Source organism: Cyrtonyx montezumae, unplaced genomic scaffold (assembly GCF_038088225.1).
Source record: "Cyrtonyx montezumae isolate F1298 unplaced genomic scaffold, pur_monq_1.0 scaffold_34, whole genome shotgun sequence".
Taxonomy (NCBI): Eukaryota; Metazoa; Chordata; class Aves; order Galliformes; family Odontophoridae; genus Cyrtonyx; species Cyrtonyx montezumae.
Window position 1 is genome coordinate 946,403 of NW_027072039.1, and position 19,581 is coordinate 965,983.

General features: G+C 41.7%; 1 protein-coding gene across 1 annotated transcript in view; it reads right to left on the reverse strand.

Annotated features, from left to right (window-relative positions):
- The window catches only part of CHD1 (chromodomain helicase DNA binding protein 1), a 128,288-nt gene that overhangs the window by 90,735 nt on the left and 17,972 nt on the right, over positions 1-19,581 (reverse strand). The window contains exons 11-18 of the mRNA XM_065745234.1: positions 19,285-19,473; positions 18,952-19,114; positions 16,128-16,280; positions 15,795-15,866; positions 13,490-13,639; positions 11,902-12,050; positions 10,250-10,346; positions 10,063-10,158 (exon numbers count right to left, since the gene is read on the reverse strand). Coding sequence (XP_065601306.1) covers positions 10,063-10,158; positions 10,250-10,346; positions 11,902-12,050; positions 13,490-13,639; positions 15,795-15,866; positions 16,128-16,280; positions 18,952-19,114; positions 19,285-19,473 — 1,069 coding nt within the window. The remainder of the gene's footprint in view (positions 1-10,062; positions 10,159-10,249; positions 10,347-11,901; positions 12,051-13,489; positions 13,640-15,794; positions 15,867-16,127; positions 16,281-18,951; positions 19,115-19,284; positions 19,474-19,581) is intronic.

The following is a 19,581-nucleotide window of genomic DNA, read 5'->3' on the forward strand; positions in this document are numbered from 1 at the left end:
TAGAAATACATTGGCGTTCCTTTATACCTCATTTGGTGCAGCTGCTGAGACCTTTATTTAGACTTACAAAAAAGGGCCAATTATGGGATTGGGGGAGAACAAAACAGGATGCTTTTCAACAGGCAAAACAGGTGGTTAAACAAGCCCAGGCAATGGGTATATTTGATCCTACCCACCCAGCTGAGTTAGGTGTTCACGTCACTCAAGATGGCTTTGGCTGGGGCCTGTGGCAATGTCAGAATTCTGTTCGGACCCCCATTGGATTTTGGTCTCAAGTGTTGCATGGAGCAGAGGAAAGATATAGTATGATTGAAAAACAGCTATTGGCTGCCTATTCCGCATTACAAGCGGTAGAGCCAATAACCCAAACGGCCGAAGTTATAGTCAAGACTACATTGCCAATTCAGGGGTGGGTAAGAGATCTGACCCACCTTCGTAAGACGAGGGTGGCCCAGGCACAGATGGTGGCACGATGGGTCGCCTATCTCAGTCAGAGGAGTAGTCTGTCTTCCTCATCATTGAAAGAAGAGCTACAGAAGATTCTAGGTCCAGTAACATATCACAGTGATGCACCGAAACAAACTTTGGTTGCTCCACCATGGAAGAGTCCCGTCCAGGAAGGAAAATATCCTATTCCTGAAGATGCCTGGTGCAAAGATGGGTCCAGCAAGGGCAGCCCAAGTAAGTGGAGAGCAGTAGCGTACCACCCTGCCACAGACACAATATGGTTCGAAGAGGGGGATGGTCAAAGCAGCCAGTGGGCAGAGCTGCGGGCGGTGTGGATGGTTATAACCAAAGAACCTGGTGATGGTATCCTGAATATGTGCACAGATAGTTGGGCTGTGTATCGGGGGCTCACTCTTTGGATCGCACAGTGGTCCACCCAGGACTGGACTATCCACTCCTGACTGATCTGGGGTAAAGATATGTGGTTAGACATATGGAATGCAGTTAAACACAGAACTGTACGTGTCTACCATGTTTCTGGTCATCGACCCCTACAGTCACCAGGAAATGATGAAGCCGACACACTGGCCCGAGTTAGATGGGTTGAGAACTCGCCATCTGAGAATATCGCTTACTGGCTACATCAAAAGCTGCAGCATGCTGGGCAGAAGACCATGTGGGCAGCCGGTAAAGTGTGGGGACTGCCCGTACAACAATTGGACATCGCTCAAGCATGCCGAGACTGTGACACCTGCTCTAAGATAAGACCGAGGTCGTTGCCTGAAACTACAGCCCATCTTGCTAGAGGACACAATCCTCTACAGAGGTGGCAGGTTGATTATATTGGGCCCCTCCCTCAGTCTGAGGGGGTGAGATATGCCCTAACCTGTGTCGACACCGTGAGTGGGCTAATGCAGGCCTATCCAGTACCAAAAGCCAACCAGGCGTACACTATAAAGGCACTCACAAGGTTGATGGCTGCCTACGGGACACTGCAAGTCATCGAGAGCAACCAAGGGAGTCATTTCACGGGTGCAGTGATACAACGCTGGGCAGAAGAAAACAATATTTAGTGTTGTTTCCACCTACCATATAATCCAATGGGGGCAGGCCTTATCGAATGTTACAATGGTATTCTCAAGGCTGCCCTGAAGACAGACTCTCAGTCCCTGCAGGGGTGGACAAAGAGACTCCATGAAACCCTGTGGGACCTGAATGAAAGACCTAGAGATGGCAGACCCAGTGCCTTTAAAATGTTACAGACAACATGAGCCTCCCCACTTAGGATCCAAATTACGGGCATCGATAACCAGTTAAGACCTCAGATTGGCAATGAGAACTATCTTCTGCTCCCTGCCCCTGAGTACCTAAAACGAGGAGCCAATAGAATAAAATGGCCTTGGAAGGTGCAGGTAGGATGATGGTGGTGTGGCCTACTTGTATCTTGGGGTAGTTTACTGGAGGAGGTGGGGGGTTCGATAGTTCCTCTGGTAATTGGTACATGGCTTGCTACTATTGTGGTCAACACTCCAGTCCTTATTGCTAGAGGGATCCCTATCATGTCCCTGTGGCACATTAGGACACCCCCTTTGGTGCCTGATATAGTTGGGCAGCCACAGATGTTTGGCCAGAAACGTTTGGTACAGGTGGCCAGGGCATGCCCCAGTACAAGCTCATGTGTTGACCCAAGATAGGAATATAGCCTGTATCTTACCCTGGAGGGTGGACCTTCCCCTCTTGGTACCCTTGAAACACCTGTATTACTTTCTGTGAGTCTAAGTCTGCAGAATCACCAGAAGGAACAAGGTACTGCTAAAGTGTTCCAGAGTTGCTATAACATCACATGCAACATCTGGTGATGGTCTACCTGGGACTGATGGAGCATAGGATGGACCTGTACCACATGACCTCATGCTTCCAGTAAACACCACTGAGCACTGGCCCAAAGAAGAACACAAGCAATACGCCGATCATCACTCATCCCAGATTATCAATATGCATCGCGATAGGCAATTATATAACCGTCGCAATGTATTAGATCTCTATAGTAAGGAAGGCTCACCCTATAGTTAACTTGATCAGTGGTTCATGTTGTGAAGGGGTGGAGTGTATGGGAACTGCTGAATCAGGGCCTGAACCACTGATTGATCACCTGAGGCAAGCACTGAATCTGCCACAGGAGCACAGGTGAAGGCAATTCACCTGTGTGACCAGAAGGGGTGGAGTCTGGCTCCCAGACCCCATTTAAGGGCTGACCACTACTGGGGAAGGATCTCTTCTTGGGGATCTGTCCTCTGTGGAGTTTCAGGCTCGTGTCAGTAGTCCTTCCTGATTTACTGGTTGTTTTTATACCATGTGGATAAGCAATACAAAAATGTACCGTCTACCTTCGTGATTTTGTGTGGGTACTATTTTTTCAGGGTATACACCCTACAGTGGTAGATAGACAGGTGGACTATATGACCTTAAAGATTGTTTCCATCCTTCATGATTCTGTGAAATTTATGGAGCCCAGTAGTATGCATTCATGTCATACATCCCCAGGTCCTAAGGCAACTGGCTGTTGTGTTTGTCTAGCCATTTTCTGTCATATTTGTGTAGTCATAGTTCAGAGATGAAGTTGCTAGCAATTGGAAAAGGGAAATATTACTGCCATTTTTAGAAAGGGAGAAATGAAGACCCAGGGAGTTAGAGGTCAGTGAGCCTTAACTCTCTCTGTGCCTGGGAAGATCACAGAGCAGCTCTTCCTCAAAAACTTATTAAAGCATATGCTGGACAACGACATGATACATGACATCCAGCACACCTTCACCAAGGGCAGCTTCATACCTGACCAATCTGGAGGACTTCCATGCTGGAGTGACAGCATTGACAGAGAAAGGTAGGGCAACTTATGTAATTTACCTAGACTACTGCAAGGTATGGTTCTGTACTGCATTCTTATATCTAAATTAGAGCAATATGGATTTGAAGTTTAGACTGTTCGGTGAATAAGGAATAAGCTGGATGGTTGCACTCAGTAGACTGTGGTCAAGGGTTCTATGTCCAGCTGGAGGCCAGTAACAATCAATGGCCCTCAGTGGACTGTCTTGGGACCAGTACTCATTAAAATCTTCATCAGTGACAGATTATGGGATTGAGGGCACAATCAGCAAGTATGCTGATGACACTGAGCTGAGTAGTGCAGCTGGCACAAGAAAAGGAAAGGATGCTATCCAAAGGGACCCAGACAAACTTGAAAGGTGAGCCTCTGAGAACCTAATGAGGTTCAACAAGGCCAAGTACAAGGTGTTGCACTTGGGTTGGGGAAATCCCAGATGTGTACAGACTAGAAGAAGAAAATCTTGAGAGCAGCCCTGCAAAGGACTTGGAAGGTCATAGCGGATGAAAAGCTTTACACGAGCCAGCAGCGTGCGCTTGCAGCCTGGAAGGCCAACTGTACCCTGGGCTGCATCAACAGAAGAGTGACAGGAGAGGATTGTCCCCAAGGCCCCATCTGAGCTACTGCACCCAAGCCTGGGGCCCCCAACACAAGAAAGACATTGGGCTGTTGGAGTGGGTCCAGAGGAGGACCACAACAATGCTCAGAGGGCTGGAGCACTTCTCTTATGAAGTAAGGTTGAAGAAGCTGGGCTCATTTCGTTTGGAGAAGAGAAGACTAAGGGGAGACTCCATTGCAGCCTTCTAGTACTGAAAGGGAGCGATTGGGGGTAAGAGGGGGTTAAGAGACTTAAGGATAGTTCAGAGTAAGGAAGACAAAGATTAATGAAGGCAAGTCTAATGAAGGTACCAACTGGGATAGGGAGGACAAGAGTAATGATGGTTGAGTAGAAAACAATATAACAGCTGAAGGGTGGTTGAGCCAAGACAATAAACTGCAAAACCATGGCCAGCTGAAAAACAGATAGAACTGGGTTACTTCCTCAAACTTCAGTGGGGTGAAAAGTACGCAGCAAGGAAGACATATGTCCTTCACCTTCAGGACCGTTGCCCGCAACCAACCAGGAGGCTCTGCGCATGCTCAACCTAAAGGAATTTGAGGTGATATCTACGGAAATAATTTCTTGAACATGATTGTAATAGTCCATTCAGACAGCTGGAGCTGCAGTGGCTGATTGAGGTACAGGGTGGGTTTTCGGGAAGTTCCAGTCTCTTGGAAACCGAGTGAGAGCGGCCAGTCCCGTAGGCTGTTCTCGCGAGAGGTTAACGAGGCGTAGGCGTTGCCAGGGTTTCAGCGCCCTCACCCCTCAGCTGAATAGGGCTCAGGGAGGGCAGCTAAGTGTCACTACCCACTGTTTGTTTGTGTTTTTTTTAATATATATATATATATATATTAATTCTTATTATTATTTATTTATTTTTAAGTTATTACAATTCATATAATATATATATTATTATAAACTATTATTTATTTATTTACTTTCAATTTTCATTTATTTGTTTTTATTCTCTTTGTGCCATGGTCTCTACTAGACAGAGGGCTTGCCTTAAAAAGGCTGTGGCGACCCAGACAGAAGCTCTGCCTAGAAGCGTGGCTAAACAAGTCTCTGGTTGCAAGGAGTGCCAGAGCCTGCTGCTGCTGGATGAGGGTGCTAAGCAGTTCTCATGTGCAAGGTGTGAGCAGGTGGAAGATTTGCTTAGCATGGTGGCTGAACTGAAAGAGGAGGATGAGAGACTGAGGGCCATCAGGGACTGTGAGCAGGAGATTGACTGGTGGAGTAGCTCCCTAGAGTACCAGAGAGAAAGGCACCGGGGAGATCCCCCACAGTTGGTGGTGGACTCCCTGACCTGTCCCCGTAGGGCAGAAGGGGGATATCTGAGGGATAGGGAGGGCTGGCAGAGAGTCCCTGCTCGGTACCGTGGGCAATCTCCACCTCTGCCTCCCCAGTGCCCCAGATACTCCTAAGCAATAGATTTGCAGCATTGGATGTTGAAGAGGAGATAAAGAAGAGATAAGGTGAAGTGCAGGAAGATTCCCGCAGGAGGTCACCAATGGCAAGGCAGTCAACTCTGTGCATTGAGACTGCTACTACTAAGAAAGAAAGAAAGGTGATTGTAGTGGGTGGCTCCCTTCTAAAGGGAACTGAGGGCCCCATTTGCAGACCAGACCCAAACCGCAGGGAAGTGTGCTGTCTCCCTGGGGCCCGGATCAGGGACATTGCTAGAAGACTCCCAGATTTGATACGCCCCACCGACTACTACCCATTACTCGTAGTTCAGGCAGACTGCAATGAAATATCTCAGAGAAGTCTGCGAACTATGAAAAGAGATTTCAGGGGATTAGGGCGATTAGTTCAATGGGTGGGAGCACAAGTGGTGTTTGCTTCCATACCTTCTGGGGCAGTGAAGGACACAGAATGGGCTAGGAAAACACAGGTGATTGAATAATTGGCTGAGAGGTTGGTGTAGAGATAGACACTTTGGGTTTTTTGACCATGGGGCAAGTTTACTCGGCTCCTGGCCTGTTATCTGTTGAAGGGATGCACCTATCTCAAAGGGGGAAACGAATCCTAGCACAGGAGCTAGCTGGACTCATTGAGAGAGCTTTAAACTAGCTATGACGGGGGAAGGAGATAAAACAGGGCTCACCAGTAAAGAGCCTAAGGAGGCTGTGCTGGAGAAAGGGGTGAGTCAGATATCTCAGCTGAAGTGCATCTATACCAATGCATGCAGCATGGGCAATAAACAAGAACAGCTTGAAGCCATTGTGAGGCAGGCTAACTATGACCTTGTGGCTATTACAGAAACATGGTGGGACCTCTCCCATGACTGGAATACTGGGATTGATGGCTACAAGCTCTTCAGAAGGGATAGACAGGGAAGAAAGGGTGGTGGCATAGCTCTCTATATCAAAGAGTGTTTTGATGTTGAAGAGTTTGAGGTTGGAAATGATAAAGTAGAGTCCCTATGGATAAGGATCAGGGGGATAGTCTTTAGGAGTGACATCGTGGTAGGGGTCTGTTATAGACCACCTAGTCAGGATGAAGAAATAGACGAGGTGTTCTATAAACAACTCGTAGATGTTGCACGATGGCCAGCACTCGTTCTCATGGGGGACTTCAACTTCCCTGACATATGCTGGAAATATAATACTGCGCAGAGGAAGCAGTCCATGAGATTTCTAGAATGTGTGGATGATTGCTTCCTGACACAGCTGGTGCAAGAGCCTACCAGGGGAGATGCCTTGCTAGACCTACTTTTCACTAACAGGGAAGGACTAGTAGGAGATGTGAAGGTTGGAGATTGTCTTGGCCAGAGTGACCATGAAATGGTGGAGTTTGCTATTCTGGGTGACGTCAAGTGGGTGACTAGTAAGACTACTAACTTGGACTTCAGGAGGGCAGACTTGGACCTGTTCAGGACACTTGTTGCAAGGGTCCCTTGGGACTCGCTCCTGAGGGGTAAAGGGGTCCAGGAAACCTGGATGCTCCTCAATATGGAAATCTTAAAGGCACAGGAGCAGGCTGTCCTGGAGTCCCGTAAGTCGAGCCGGAGGAGAAAAAGACCAGGGTGGATGAACTGGGAACTTATGTTGAGACTCCGAGAGAAAAAGAGAGTCTATGTCCTCTAGAAGATGGGACAGGCTACTTGGGGTGACTACAGAGAACTGGCCAAGATTTGCAGGCAGGAAGTTAGAAATGCAAAAGCCCAGCTCAAACTTAGACTGGCTACTGCTGTAAAGGAGAACAAACTTAGACTGGCTACTGCTGTAAAGGAGAACAGGAAACCCTTTTACAAATATATTAACAGCAAGAGAAAAACTAAGGAAAATTTCTCTCCTTTACTCGACGAGGCAGGGAATGTAACCACAGATGATAAGGAAAAGGCTGAGGTTCTCAATGCCTTCTTCACATCTGTCTTTAATAGACAGAACAGTTGTCCACAGGATACTAGCCCTGACCTGGAAGTCCGGGACGGGGCGCGTAATGCACCCCCTGTGATCCAAGCAGAGACGGTCAGAGATCTACTCCTCCATCTGAACTGCCACAAGTCCAAGGGTGCTGAGGGAGGTAGCAGAGGTGATTGCCGAGCCACTTTCTGCCATCTATCAGAATTCCTGGTTATCTGGAGAGGTCCCACAAGATTGGAGACTTGCCGATGTGACTCCCATCTACAAGAAAGGCCGTAAGGAAGACCCGGGGAACTACAGGCCTGTCAGCCTGACCTCGGTATCAGGGAAAGTTATGGAGCAGATGATCTTGAGGGAAATCACACGACACATGCATGGCAATAAAGGGATCAGACCCAGCCAGCACGGGTTCACCAGGGGCAGGTCGTGCTTGTCCAACCTCATCTCCTTCTATGACTGGGTGACCAGACTGGTAGGTGAGGGAAAGGCTGTTGATGTAGTCTACCTGGACTTCAGCAAGGCCTTCGACACGGTCTCCCACAGTATTCTCCCGAGGAAACTGGCAGCCCGTGGTGTGGACAGGTTCACTCTTCTCTGGGTGGAGAACTGGCTAGAGGGCCGTGCCCAGAAGGTAGTAGTTAGCAGAGTTAAGTCCAACTGGTGTCCTTTTACGAGTGGTGTCCCCCAAGGGTCAGTTTTGGGGCCCATCTTGTTTAATATCTTTATTGATGACCTAGATGAGGGAATTAAGTGTACCCTCAGTAAGTTTGCAGATGACACCAAGTTGGGAGGATGTGTCAATCTGCCTGAGGGTAGGGAGGCCCTTCAGACGGATTTGGATAGGCTGAACAGCTGGGCTGAGCTCAATGGGATGAGGTTCAATAAGACCAAGTGCCAGGTCCTGCACTTTGGCCACAATAACCCCATGGAATGCTATAGGCTTGGGGCAGAATGGCTTGAAGAATGTAGAGAGGAAAAGGACCTGGGGGTGTTGGTTGATGCTCGGCTCAACATGAGCCAGCAGTGTGCCCAGGTGGCCAAGAAGGCCAACAGCATCCTGGCCTGTATTAGAAATAGGGTAGCCAGCAGGAGCAGGGAGGTGATCATCCCCCTGTACTCAGCTCTGGTACGGCCGCACCTTGAGTACTGTGTTCAGTTTTGGGCCCCTCACTACAAGAAGGACATTGAGGAGTGTGTTCAGAGAAGGGCAACAAAACTGGTGAGGGGTCTGGAGCACAAGTCTTATGAGGAGCGGCTGAGGGAGCTGGGATTGTTTAGTCTGGAGAAGAGGAGGCTCAGAGGAGACCTTATTGCACTCTACCACTTCCTGAAGGGGGGTTGTGGTGAGGGGGGGGTCGGCCTCTTCTCCCTGATAACTAATGACAGGATCAGAGGGAATGGCCAGAAGTTGTGCCAGGGAAGATTTAGATTAGACCTGAGGAAACATTCTTTTCTCTGACAGAGTGGTCAGGCACTGGAATGGCCAGCCTAGGGAGGTGGTTGAGGCACCATCCCTAGCACTGTTCAAGAAGCGTTTAGACGAGGTGCTAAGTTATTTGTTTTAGTAGCTTAGTGGGTAGGGATGGTGATAGGAGGATGGTTGGACTAGATGATCTTGTAGGTCCTTTCCAACCTAATGTATCTATGAATCTATTAGGAGGAAATTATTCACTCGGAGGGTGGTGAGGCCTTGAAACAGGTTGCCCAGAAAAACAGTAGATGCCCCATATCCCCAGAGGCATTCAAGAGTAGGTTGGATGAATTCCTGGACAGCCTGATCTAGTGGGCATCAAGCCTGTTCACAGCAGGGAGGTAAACTAGAGGTAAACAAGATGATCTTTCAAATTCCTTCCAACCCAACATATTCTATGTTTCTTGGATCTGGCATTCAAGCTTGAATGAAATTTAATTTGAAATTTCTAAAAGTTCATCAAAGGAATCCAAGCTTCATTCTGTTTTCAGAAGCATTATAGTTGCTTAACAGTGTAAACCATTAAATGAAGAAAAGCCCTACCCAGTATTCTAATCATTAAATCAAAGACTAACGTATATGTAAATATCTTTTGTATTTTGTTAGTAGAATACATCATGTGTTTTATTAGTGCTACTCCAAAAGTAATGCCTCCTATTTTACTCTGTTAGCCCACAATATCATAGGCAGATGCTGGTGGTATGGCAGTAGAGGTTGAACCTTCCCACACACACCACCGTGGCATCTGACATAGAAGCACGTATGAAGCAAAGGTGTGTCACTGAATTCCTCCATACAGAATAAATGGCACCTGTTGACTTTCTTTGATGCTTGCTGAATATTGATGAAGACCAAATACTGGATGTAAGTGCAGTGAGGTTGAGGGTGGTGCATTTCAGTAATAACAGCAACAGTGAGTTACCTCCACTGGTGCAGTTTTTATTTATTTTTTTTCCCCATCGCTGGTAAAAATGCATACTTAATGGTGATGACTGTGTTGAAAAAAATATCATTTTGTAGCTGAGAATTGGCTCTACCAAATAGTGTTATTGAGCTCTTTTTATCTGTTGCAGTTTGCATGGAAATAAATAGGAGGCATTACTTTTGGAGCAATCGATATGGATGTTTGCCCTGATGGTAACTATCCTGTATAGCTGAAAAGACATTCTATGCAAAAGAGTTGACTTACTGTGGTATTTGTTTCACAAGAATAAAGAGAGGTACAGAATAAAAATAATTAGCATTCATACAGGAAAAGTATAATTATGGGAGGATTAAGGAAACAGAGCAATACCTTGAACTGTGAAAGTAACTCCTCTCCTACAGTTAATGGGCCTGACTCATTTTCTCGTGTTTCAGCCCTCTTCAGGATTTCATCTATATCCATCTCCTGAAACAGAAGTCATTTCTTTTTACAACAAAGTACTTCACACAGTTTTGGTTTTTATATCCATAAAGTATGCTTGTATTGTTCCATTTACCTGAGGCTCCTCTTCCTCTCCTTCAGGTTCTTTAAAGAGTTCCTCAGCACCAAACTTCAAAATTGCTGATAACTCTTCCTTATTAAAAGGTGTTGAGCTGAAATACAGGAAGTTTCAGAAAAAGCATTTTATCTTAGATTTTTTTCAAATTACTGTAATTGTAATACTATAATCATGAGTCAGTTGAGCTTCCTACTGATTGTTAAGTATAAGCTATATTTAATATGCATGTCAGATGCTCCAAAAGTACTGCCTCCTATTTATTTTTAAGGAAACTACAGATACAAATAGCATAATAACACTATTTGATAGAGTAAATTCTCAGCTACAAAACACTAGTATTTAACTTAGTCACCACCATTAGCTATACATTTTTTCTAGAGATGAAAAAGAGCCTGCATGCTATGCTTGTAAAAATCTGTACCAGCAGAGGTGACTCACTGTTTTACAGCTGCTACGATGGTATAATCGCTAGAATAACGTTCACACAGTCCATCTTTCATTGGTCTGCATAGATACAAGTCAGGAGGTGCCAAAACGGGACTATACTGTGAGTGTGGTTGACAGTGTGGTCTATGGTCTTCAAACTGGTGTGGGGCCCAACACTATTGCATTGCAAGAAAAAGGTTGTCTTCTCTGACCTAACTCTGGAAGTTCAAGCCTTCAGCTTAGTCAGCATTGCAATGTCAGAGTTGATGGTCTGTCCAGGTTCCAAGAAATCCAGAACGTTCACTCATTTCCTATCCCAAAAGACAGTGCACATCACTTTACCTGCTAAGGACTGCATATTGAATTTTTTCTTAGATGGGGAATTTGCATGTCACCAATCCATGAACTGCCATTTTTACTCCAGCTCATAGTGGTGACACCACATCTCATCACTAGTAACAATGTGATTCAGGAAACTGTCACCTTCAGCCTCATATTGGTACAACAGGCCCTGACAAATTTGCATGCAGTGTTCTTTCTGTTCCTTGTGTGAGCATTTGTGGGACTCACCTGGAATAAAGTTTATCATATTGCAATGTTGACAGTATTGCTTCCAACACGCTGAAGTCAATATTCAGCTCCATACACAGTTTCTTCTCTGGTCATAATCTGTTGATTTGTGTGAAAGAGCTGATTGAAACACTCTTCATTTTGTAGTGTGACAGCCGTGCATGGCTGTCCAGAACATGGCTTGTCTTTCATGTCACTGTTGCCACTGCTGAAACACGTCATCCACTCAACTGTGCTCACATCCATTGTTTAATCTCTACAAGCGTTTATTAATGTCAGTGGGTGCCATTTTTTCCACATGGATGAATTCACTTGACACACCTTTGCTTCATGTGCACTTCCATGTCAGATGCCATTCTGTCAGACTGCCCCTCTGCTGCCATCTGTCGCACGGCAACATGTTTCTAGATATTGGTGGAAAGGTTCAACCTCTACTGCCATACCACCAATATTGGCCTCTGACATTGTGAGCCAACAGAATAACATAGGAGGCGTTACTTTTGGAGCAGCTCTTGTAAATATAAACATACAAAATATAACCCATTGCCACATATTTTTTGCATTTTATTAACCAAGAGAAATGACTTGCATTTTTACTCAGATAGTCAAGTATACTTAAGCAGAAATTGATATGAAAGAATATATAAATATACCTTGAAGGAGTAGAGCCTGTATGTAGTACAGTTTTCCCTGTGGTGTCCATTCTCTGAATCACTAAATGATCTAACACCATCTTTTTCTTGGCTCTTTCAAGAATATCTTCTTCTACTGATCCTTTTGTGACTAGCCGATAAATATTAACCTATGTATATTATAATAAAGGCTTTATTTATATGCTCACAAATTACACATGAAGACAATATTCAGATAAAATTAACAAAGAAATTTAAAAAACCTCACAACACAAAATACCTTGAACAACAACAGAGAGAAATGTTAGCTTCAACTACAAATCTTCTAAATATTACTGAACTAGTACGTCTCATATGAAACCATTCAATCATGTTATCATGGTCTCTACATAAAGTTTTATAAAAGTAAAATTTAAATAAATGTATTCTTAGACCTCTCCTCTTAAAACTTCAGTGATTATGCAAAAGCATAGTGACAAACAACAGTGCCAATATGTTATTACTTCTGCAAGAAACAAAACCCAAAGAGAAGTACTGAAATAGAAATACTAAATATTTAACATTAAGAGGATGTACCATAAATATAGCAATTATTTTCTAGAATGATGTGAAGCCAATGAACATGGGACAGGCCCAGAACAATTCTCTCTACCCATACATATATTACAGCTACCACACAACATCTGTATGTATAGGGAGATTTTTTATTTTAAGACTTCAAAGGTGCATTATTAACATTTGTAGACATACCTAGCGAGTATTAGTTATTCTAAAAATACAGACTACAAAGGCCTAGACAAACAGATTACGGCTATGATGTGTGAAACCCTGTGAGAGACAGAAACTGTTTTATTTATTTATTTTTTTCCTCAAAGCTTGCTTGGTGAGGCCTTTCTGGTGATAAGAATCTAAGTGAGAACTGCGGGTTATCTAGGTGGGTGTCACCGTGCCACAGTGTCTCTGCTTATTGTTGTAAAGGTAAGCAGAAGCAGGGCCAAGTCTGTCTTTTTTGGGGTTCGGCTTGGAGAAGCTGATCACTGCAAAAGACGATAATGCTTGGGCATGGCAACAAAAGTACCACTCCCTGCTGGCTTATCTGTTGAGCCAGGTATGTCACACTAACAGAGAGAAAAGAAAAAGAAACTGAGAAATGGGGGATAAAAGGCCTTCACTAAACTAACGACTTTGGAGAAGAACTCTCAAAGAAAAAAATCTTTGACAGAGAACTCCCGAAGAGCAAACGGAGAAACTCTTCGGACAAACCCGAGGCCTGCTTGCTGCGAAGCTTCCCGGCTTTCTCCCATCTCCCCATGGTGACCAGAGAATTCCTGAGATCAACAGACCTCGCTGGATCCATGGTGGTGATTATATCTCTCTTGCTTTCTATCAAGACTCCTTGCCTTTTATCTCTTTTCCATCGCTTCCCTTCCCTTCCCCATATCCTTAAGCAACTAGTATTTGTAATAAACTGGTTGGGCTAACATTTGACCCGTTGTGTCTTAATCTCGCCCTCAGGTATACACAATCAAAGAACCTCGTCTCACTCCTTTACATTGGAGCGTGACAAACCCTCATTCAGGTTTGGAGTTTAGAATAAAAATGTACATACCTGTTTCTTTTGTCCAATCCTATGAGCTCTAGCCTGCGCTTGCAGATCATTTTGTGGATTCCAATCAGAATCAAATATAACTACAGTATCAGCAGATGCCAAGTTTATACCTAATCCTCCAGCTCTGGTAGACAGCAAAAAGCAGAAATCCTAAAATTATAAAATAAGAAATAGATTTATATACATATTAGTTACAATAAACTTCAAGGAACTAGTGTATACAGTGGAGCATACTATCAACTCATACACTATCAAATAGATGTTCCATAGTTGAAACATATTTAAGTACAAAGCAAACTTATCTCAGTTTCTCTTGTAAACAGTTATCAATTTCTCCATGATTTAAAGGAAGCAGCATCCAAGAAAATGAGTAGCAGCCACTTGAGGAGAAAAAACTAAGCAAAATACATACCAAAAATACAAACTCTCCTCCTATTAAAACTTTGTACACACTCAAGGCTCAAGCCCTCGCGCTTGTGATATTCTTTTTTGTTAAGATATTAAGAGACAGGAAACAAGCATTCATAAACAATATGAAAACAGTATGATCAAAATTTTCAGAAGGTAAGAAGTTATTCAGGGACAAGTATGAAGGACTAAAGAAGGATCTTATGAGACAGGTAATAAAAAAAAGTATATGAAATTCAAGATAAAGTGAAATAGAGAACAATTTTGAATGTTAAATACAGTGACAAGTAATAGCAAACCATTAATGCTCAGGAATAAGTCCTTGAAGTTGTCATAGATATTTCCATGGAGACCTTTGCTTACTAATAGCCAAAAGTAATAAAGTAAAATGAAGTTCTATGGAATATTAGCAAAAAAAATAGAGAATAAAAATGAAACGATTTTGTTGCTGCACAACTCTCTAATTTGCCTCAATTTTCTGAATACCACATGAAGTTTGGATTCTCCTTCACATTAAAGAAACAAGCATATATCCAATACAGCTACCAGGATTCCAGAAAAATGAAATGGTATCTATACTAAAAAGTTAAGTAAAGAAATTAGTTCTGTTTTAAAAAATAACTTAAGTTTATGTTATGAAATTAAGTTCTTCCTCCTCAACCACAGCAGAAATAAGGCTCAACAGTAAAAGACAAATGCTGTGCTTCTATTACTGAAAAAACCCTGACAGTGCAGAATAAAAAACCTAAGATTATCAAAGATACAGAATGGCTTCCATAATAGGAATGCTAAATAAACATGGATTCTCATAGTGGTATAGAACCAATGGTTAGAAAGCAGTTCCTTCAGTTTCTTCCAGGCCAAGGAAATAAAAACTAGAAAATAAACAAAAATCAGATTTTAAAAAATATTAAAAATGTTTTTTCTAAATGCAAGGGTATATACAACTCAGTTCTGCCCATTCCTTAAGTATGTTTTCAATGTCAAAAACTTATGTAAGTGTACAGTGCTACTGTAAAAACTGAAGAATTAATCCTACATAACAAAATAACGAGGTTAAATTCTTCAAGGTTTACAGAGCACTCTATCAAAATAATTTTGAGTACTGTCAAAAATCTAAAACTATATGTCAACGTTTTACGGGCTGATTCGGCCCAGTTCTGTGACACCCTGGGAAAGGAGAAAATGGAAAAGGGAGATGGGCTTAAAAACAAAACAGCTGCAGCAATCTGAGGAGGAAAGCTAATTTACTAAATAAGATATCAGAATGCAAATTAACACAATTAAATACAATAAAATTGGAATTGAAGCTAATAAACCAAATAAAATGAGCAAGAGAGAGTGTCCAAAAACCGAAGGTCTTATGCTAAATACTGAAGGCAAGACAGCTAGGGAGTACCCACTGCTGGGTTGATCCCAAAGGGAAAGAGCCTGTGTCTCGTGACACATGAACAATATTTATCTTTCCTTCTGAGTGGTAAACAGAAAAAATGCAAAACAACACAAAGTCCTCTGGGGCACGTAGTTCTTTTTCCCTTCTGAGACAGATATACCTGGAACTATCGATGATCCATGGAGCTGGAGCATTAACTCTTTAACTCCCAATGCACTACATGATGTTATGATGTGGAATACCAATAACAAAAAACCATAAAACCATGACACTATAACTATGAAATAATAGTTAAACATAATATTCATAAATTGTTTCCTATATAATCTCTTCTCAGAAAAAAATAAGAGTTGTAAACCTTATAGCATAGGAAATAAAATTTCAACATTATACATCCCTTAATTTTTCTGTCTTCAAATTTTTCTGTACTATTTATGACATTTCTCAGGAAAAAAAAAAAAGAAGCCATATAGATTAAAAAACTACCACCCACTAATGCCATACCTCTGATCCTTCTGCATTAAAATGATCCAGTGCTTGTTTCCTCAATTCTCCTTTTATTGATCCATCAAGTCTCTAAAGAGATCAAATATTACAGTTAAAAAGGAACTCTCATACTATATTCTAATCAGAGCAACCTGGATACTCAATTGCCAAAACAATTGAGGGCAAGGAGGAGGAGATTTACGCAATACTTCACACCATAGTAATTGCCAGTCTTTTTCTATACATAAAATTAAACTTATATGTATAAGTCTTCCCACAGAAAGGACACTTTTACTTAAGATAAAGTGGCCAAGATCAAGGCTTCTTGGCTACTACCATCAAAATTCTTACCTGAAAAGGAAACTGACGATACTTCAAGTATTCTGCTAGGATGTCTAACATCCTCACCATCTGAGAGAAAATCAGTACTCTGTTGCCACGTTCTCGTAGACGAATCAGTAGCTTGTCAAGGAGGATTAGTTTCCCACTGCTACGTATTAAATGCTACAAAGATAAGAAATTGTGTATTGCAAAATAAGTTCACCTCAACACTAACATACACTGCAGTTGGTCAGACATTCATTTAGTATCTGCTTTCTTGTTTACTGGCATAGGAAGAATGACAGAAATGCTGACATTCGTTTAAAAATGTATTTTAAAATATGCACGCATACATCTTCTAGATCCAAATAACACATTTGGATGACCATACTACACCACTATATATATTTACTAGTATGCAGCATTAACTGAACATGAAAGCTTAAGTAATGATTTAGTCAGTCTGATTTTGTAAAAACTTATTAAAAAAAACAGCACTGTAACTGCAAGCAACAGAAATACTAATTGGGATGTTTTTAAAGGAAATGCATTACTCTAGCTAATAAAACAGCATCTTAACATTTAATCAAAATATTAGAGCAGTTAGAATATAGATTCAAGTTTTTTCCTACAAAATTAACAATAAAAAACAAAAGACTACCTGACTACCTTTGTACTGCTTACTCCTTACTTTCCATCTTTTGAACAGGAATAAGCACTGCTACTTAATCCTCTAAGTATTTTTCAATAATGAAAAATCTGTCAAGTTTCTCAGGCAAGATAAAAGTGAGAGCAATATTGTTTTTAGAGTTCAGCAGGGTTTAGATAATTTACAGCATTATGCCTTCTCAGCTCCAGTGGGAACAACTAGAATAGAAATTCAGGTGTATGTGGAACTTGTTGTTGGAAACAGTAGGCATATTTAGGTGAAAAGGTTCAGGATAGAATTATGCAGAATAAAAAAAAAATTGGAGTTAGTTGCTTTTATTCCTTTTGCCAGAAATGAGAAGGATGCATAATTCATAATAAGAGCTAACAAAGCTTATTCAGATGAGTCAAGGAAATTATTGTTAAAAGTATGCAGTTACTACAAATAGTGGCTGAACAGTTCTGAACAATTTATTTATAATTTAGGTAGTTAGAACATGACAAGTTGTAAATGAGAATATTCTTTAGCTTGAAAAACACTTCATGATATAAACCAGCTTGAAATCACAAGCTGTCACTGAACAATCTATTAGTTTTGGGAAAAAGTCTTCAAATTATGAACTTAAAAAGCTTACAGAAAAAACTAATGTTTAGAAGCATTTATGTTGATATAAATTGCCACCAAGTACCCACCAAGCTTCTCTCTCACTCCCCCTTCTTTCTTGGCAGGAAGAAGAGGAAAAAATACAAAGAAAAAACAAAAACAAATAAACAAGCAAAACTCATGGGTTGAGATAGACAGGAAAATCACTCATTTACCATCATGATCAAAAGAGACTTAGCAATAAATTAATTTCTAACAAGCCAATTCATAATAATGTAATAGTGAAAACTAAAAGCAAACTTCCCCAACATTCCACCCTTTTCTACCTCTTTCCCTCTGAGGGGTGCAGGGGGTGGGGAATAGGATTATAGTCAGTCCATAACGCATCTCTGCTGCTACTTCTTCCTCACATTCTTTCCCTTCTCCAGCATGGGGATCATCCTATGGGATACAGTCCTCCTTCATGAACTGCTCTGATGCAGGCTGCTGTTCTTCAAGAACTGCTCCATCATGGAGTTTCTCCATGGGATACAGTCCTTTAGGAGCACACTGCTCCAGCATAGGTCCCCCATGGGCTGCAGCTTCCTTTAGGGTATATCCATCTGAAGTGGCATGGGGTCCTCCATGGAGTGCAATGTGGAGATCTGCTCCAACGTGGTCTTCCACGGGCTGCAGAGGAACAACTTATTTCACCATGGTCTTCTCCACAGGCCGTAGATGAATCTCTGCCTGGAGCACCTCCTCCCCCATCTTCTTCACTGACCTTGGTGTCTGCAGGGTTGTTTCTCACACCTCTCTCTCAGTTGCTGTGCAGCATTTTTTATCCTTTCTTAAATATACTATCACAGAGGCAGAACTAACATTGCTCACTGGCTCAGCTTTGGCCAGTGGTGAGTCCTTTCTGGAGTCAGCTCAAACTGGCTCTTATCTGACTTGGTGGAGATCTGGTCTCTTCTCAGAGGCCACACCTGCAGCCCCCCTGCTGCTACCAAAACTTTGCCACATAAACCCAATACAAGTACAAAGATTATTTAACCCTTAAAAATTAAGAATCCCCTCCCCCCTGAAAAAAAAAAATCAATAATATAACAAAAATTATAGAACCATGACACCACACACAAAAAAAATTGAAGGAAAAAAACAGATCCACAAAACAATCACAAAAATGTTTATTACTTTTATTTTATTTCATTTTGGTTGTTTGAGGGCATGCAGAGAACAGTGTTTGATTACAAAAAAAAGCTTAAAGATTCTGCAGATCACTTTCTGCTATAACATGGACTGTTGGTTTACCACTGCCAGTCACATGCATTTTCATTTATACTGTTTACCATTTATTTAACTGCTTTATTTTGATCATATTTCAAGTCATATATATCTTATTTAGTATTGATCTATTATTCAGTTCTAGTTAAGAATTAAAAATCAATTCACTTACCTGTAAAACTGAGGATGTACATTTAATAGAGAAATTGTTTATTAAAATGAAATATCCTATTAATATACTTTAATAAGAACTAGTAAATTGTCAGAACACTAAAGTTACTGCATGACGTAAACCACAACTTTATAAGAAGAAATTAAAAAACAAAGTGGCATTACCTGTAAGGCCTCCTGTTTATTATAGAATTCATTATCATCTGGTGGTTTAATGAGGTAACAATGGTTACAACACTTCTTCAGTTCCATCACGATGTTCAAAAATCCTGAGGTACTGCCTTTAGAACCTTTGCTCAGGGCTTTATAATTCCTGGTTAAAATCCACCTATGATATAGAACGTGCAGTGAAAGTAATTCCTAACATTTGTCATGTTTCCACTAATGATAAGCTCTCAAACTATCAGTTCAAATTGCATTATGAGAACTATTACCACTTCAGCACTTTTCATATAGACATCCAATTCAAATAGCTGAATTTTAAGTGTCATTTCTTACTTGTAATATTGCTTCTGCAGTGCACTCATTTCCATCCTTAAAATTTGCTCAACCTTAGCAGGTAAAGACTTTTCTACATCTTTTTTAACTCTTCTGAGTAGAAATGGTTCAAGTTCTTTGTGAAGACTTGCATAACCAAACTCTCTCCCTTTCCCATGCTCCTCTTCAAAATCTTCCCAGGAAGAAAACCTTCAACATAAGAAAGAATAAAGGTAAAATAGTGACATCATATGAACAACCTGAAGAAGCAACAGCCAAGAGGAAACAAAACACACCAAACCCATAAACACACCATAT